This window comes from Arabidopsis lyrata, assembly GCF_000004255.2.
Source record: "Arabidopsis lyrata subsp. lyrata unplaced genomic scaffold ARALYscaffold_3, whole genome shotgun sequence".
In the NCBI taxonomy this organism is placed as follows: Eukaryota; Viridiplantae; Streptophyta; class Magnoliopsida; order Brassicales; family Brassicaceae; genus Arabidopsis; species Arabidopsis lyrata.
The window spans coordinates 10,797,571-10,801,406 of record NW_003302553.1 but is presented as its reverse complement, the minus strand read 5'-3'; the positions used below and the strand labels follow the sequence as shown (position 1 = coordinate 10,801,406).

General features: G+C 37.5%; 1 protein-coding gene and 1 long non-coding RNA gene across 2 annotated transcripts; one reads left to right on the top strand and one right to left on the bottom strand.

Annotated features, from left to right (window-relative positions):
* The first annotated feature begins 232 nt into the window (after positions 1-232).
* LOC9319500 (cyanate hydratase) lies at positions 233-2,031 on the top strand. Its single transcript, XM_021030347.1, has 4 exons — positions 233-636; positions 711-782; positions 1,584-1,692; positions 1,767-2,031. The coding sequence occupies exons 1-4, from the start codon at positions 365-367 to the stop codon at positions 1,818-1,820; spliced, it is 507 nt and encodes a 168-aa protein (XP_020886006.1). The 5' UTR covers positions 233-364; the 3' UTR covers positions 1,821-2,031.
* Positions 2,032-2,506: 475 nt separating this feature from the next.
* Positions 2,507-3,016, bottom strand: LOC110229679. Its single transcript, XR_002333069.1, has 3 exons — positions 2,871-3,016; positions 2,691-2,771; positions 2,507-2,596 (listed from the first exon to the last, which is right to left on the bottom strand). It is a non-coding gene; the product is annotated as an uncharacterized LOC110229679 (long non-coding RNA).
* Between the last annotated feature and the right edge of the window lie 820 nt (positions 3,017-3,836).

The window sequence follows — 3,836 nt, the reverse complement described above, 5'->3', positions numbered from 1 at the left end:
TAATAAAATTTCCTGGTCCCAATATTATTAATTTATAGAGGTTTTACTGTAGCTTTAGCTTCCTTTCACATGAGAGAACAACGACGCCGGAAAGCAAAAATTGTAATAGAATTATTTTTAGTGATAATTTTTGCTTTTGAGAGAATTTAAGACAGAAAGTGTTATTAAGAGAGAACCACACAATAACTAACACTTTCTCTCTTAAACTCTCTTGTAATATCCCTAAATTAAAAGCCCATTTAAAGACCCATTACAAGATTAGAGATACTCAGCCCATTTAAAAGATACTAATTAAAATTTAAAACTAAATAATTTCCATAAAAAGAGTGAGGAAGAGACAAAAGTGATTGATTGGTCGAAAAAAATGGAAGCGGCAAAGAAACAGAGTGTTACAAATCAGCTTCTCGCCGTGAAAACAGCTTCCGGCAAGACTTTTAGCCAATTAGCGGCGGAGACTGGTCTCACCAACGTCTACGTAGCTCAGCTTCTCCGTCGCCAAGCTCAGCTCAAACCGGACACAGTCCCGAAGCTTAAGGAAGCTTTACCAGCTCTGACCGATGAACTAATCGGAGATATGATGTCTCCGCCGTGGAGATCTTATGATCCTAATCTCATTCAAGAACCCACTATCTACAGGTTTGCTCTGGATATTTTACATATTTTTTTGTGGGATTAATTTTGATTTTTTCTTGGGTTTGGGTTTGATTCAGGTTGAATGAAGCAGTGATGCATTTTGGTGAGAGTATAAAGGAGATTATCAATGAAGATTTTGGCGACGGCATGTAAGTTCTATGTTGTTCTTCTTATTATGTAAAGTTTGGGTTTTTATCGTTGCTTTAAAGGGTCATTGCTTAGTAGAATCCTTGTGATCCATCTTGAGAGGATTGAATTGAAAGTTTCTTGATTTATTGGCATGTGTGTTCTTTCTCTGGAGTTATGATCGTATTAAACCTTGTAACTGTAGTAAATTTACTCTGTTTGACACTTTATAGCTGAACTAGAACGTATTTGAAATGAAAAATGAGAATTTTAAGGAAAAGATGGAAATGTTCATAATTTATTCGATTTTTTAGCAGAACATGTCAAGAAAGATATGTTAGCATTCATGTGTGCGTGTGTGTGTGAGGAACAATTGATTCGTAGCAGGCTTCTTCATTGGCCAAATTTTGTATGTGAGAGTGATCTATCTATACTAGTCTTTGTTAGTTCAAGATGATCATATAGATCTTGCAGATGTAGTTAAACCTAGTCGTTTAACACTTTATAGCTGAACTAGAACGCCCTTGGATCGAAATAAGGAATTGGTTAAAGTAGAAGCTTGAAATGTCAAAAATTTATCCGATTTGTTCTGGAACATGCTAAGAGGATGTGTTGGCACTCTTCTGTATGTGAGAAACGATTGATTTCTTGTTGCTCAGCATTCGGTTTTTCGTCCCTTGGTCCTAGTTGGCTTCTCAATGTGCCAATTTTGAATGTGAGAGTGATCTATATATATATCGGTCTTTGTTATTTCTTGTTATGTGCACATATGTCATGCCCTTTAAAAGCTGAGTCTTTGTTTCTCTGTGTGTGTATATGTTTAGCATGTCGGCAATAGACTTCTATTGCTCTGTGGACAAAATCAAAGGAGTGGATGGTAATAATCGTGTGGTCGTGACACTTGATGGGAAGTATCTTTCGCATTCCGAACAGGTTAGTGTTTCATTTTATAATGCATGTTAATAGATTCAGAATATTTGAATGATTTGGGATCACTTTTGTTGCAGAGGACGGAGAATATGGTCTCAAGGCTAAACCTCAAGGGAAGTACAAGCGAATGATATGAATGTAAAGAAGCCTTTTCGTAACAATGAAGGCCTCATTGTAAGTTGTAACGTTGTAATGCCTCTGGTGTTTGTTTATCTGTAATCTATGCAACTTCAGCATCCCGATTAAAGCTGTTTCAGGTTGAATAACAGTGAATAAATAAAACATATAAAACCTTTCTATGTTTGTATTTAACATCGTAATCGAGTTCTGATTCATGCTTAATATCAATTGGATAAAGTTTATGGCAGTGCTATGTACACGAGATGTAACACTGTCACAGAGATCTTGAGTTACATCATAGTACTCAATCTTGAATAGCAGTAAGGTTTAATCTTGAACAGCAGTAACCATTGTACAATAACTGATTGTTGGTACAGAATACATAATCAATTATGAAAGCAGAAATTCAAGTGTCCAGATACTCGATCGCAAATTATGAAACTTTACGGGAAACACACAAGAAATGTGAGTAGTACTTCAGACTGGAAATGATTCATCTAACGTTGTTTTTTCTGAGTTGAAAAGGAGCTGCGGGACGGATCATCATCACCGAATGCAACTACGTTCCCTGGACGTGAGAAAAATATCTGCAATGTTGCATAAATAATGCATATGTTATTCAAATCAAGAGGCATGTGTTAATGCTCGAGTATATGTGTGTGTGTGTGTGTCACCTGGTAGTCTCCAAGGACCAAGGGTAAGAGTCTTGAAACCAGCTGCACAATAGTCGAAATAATATTCCCATATCCTAATGAATTTATCGTCGAATCCAAGATCGATGATTTGTCTGCACAAGTAATAGTTTTTTGGGGACATGAGCACAAACATACATACAAAGTCCAAAGACAAAACAGAGGAAAGGTTTTTAATTTTGATCTTACTTTTGTCTCTCCAAGAAATTCTTCCTCCACAATCTCAGCGTTTGGTAGTAATGAATCCCAATGTTCTCAACATTTTCAATGCTGTGTTTTTTTTCCGGTGTTAGATAGGTCGGACATCAGAGGAAGATAAAGCCGGAAAATTGCATTTGAAGCTAAACTTTGATAAAGAGAAGACTTTACCATAGCCTAGAAGAAGAGGACATGGCTGAAGTAACTCTGGCTAAAGAAGGAAGGCATCCACCTGGGAATATGTATTCTTTTATGAAATCTGAATTTAGTCTGTACTCATTGTAACGTTCTTCGGGTATCGATATAAACTGTTATTATTGTTAAACGTTAACCACTATGGTTGTGGATGTCGGATTCACACATTCAAGTATTTTTATTAGTAGGAAAGATTATTCTTGAGGGACAAAAAATAAGAACGTAAAAGGCTTATGAATTGCTACAGAAATTGCTATCGTATTTCTTGCTCTAGAGGGAGATCCCTTTACATGGCCATTAGCCTCCATATTTATACATAGAGAAACGACATTAAAAATGAGTAATTAAGTACAATTATTCCTTCTTAAATGTGTCCGTTTTGATTCCTTGATTTTAATGCTCCACGTTTGAATTTGAGTTGACTCTGGTCTTTATGGGCCTCGCCTTTCGGCCCAAATGTACTTGGACCGACTTAACCATGACCTCGTCTCCGGACTCGTGTCGAGATGCAGTCACTTCGGACCCTCTTTATGTTGACAACCACTCCGACCGTTCCTTTGGCTCACGGATCCGACGGGCTTCATCCTTTATGGGTCTTCATCTTGTCTACGTGGCAATCTTTGGTTGGTCCCGGACTTCTGGTGCGGGATCCGACACCAACAATTAGCCCCCCAAGTTCTTCGAAGTGCCATTCCAATTCGGAGGACTTTAAATGCTTTAAATGACCAAAGATTGCGCTCGAGAATCTTTCTGATTTCCCGCCGAAAATCTCATTACTCCTTTAATTTCGGCACTAGCCATTTTTACCCGAGTGACATCTGTCATCATTATGACCGTATATTAATTAATTACTATTAAAACGGGAAAAAACCTTCCCACTTCCCACACAACTTCCGAGGCGGTTTCATCATTAGCTTGTGTGAGGTAACTTCTTTTCACCAT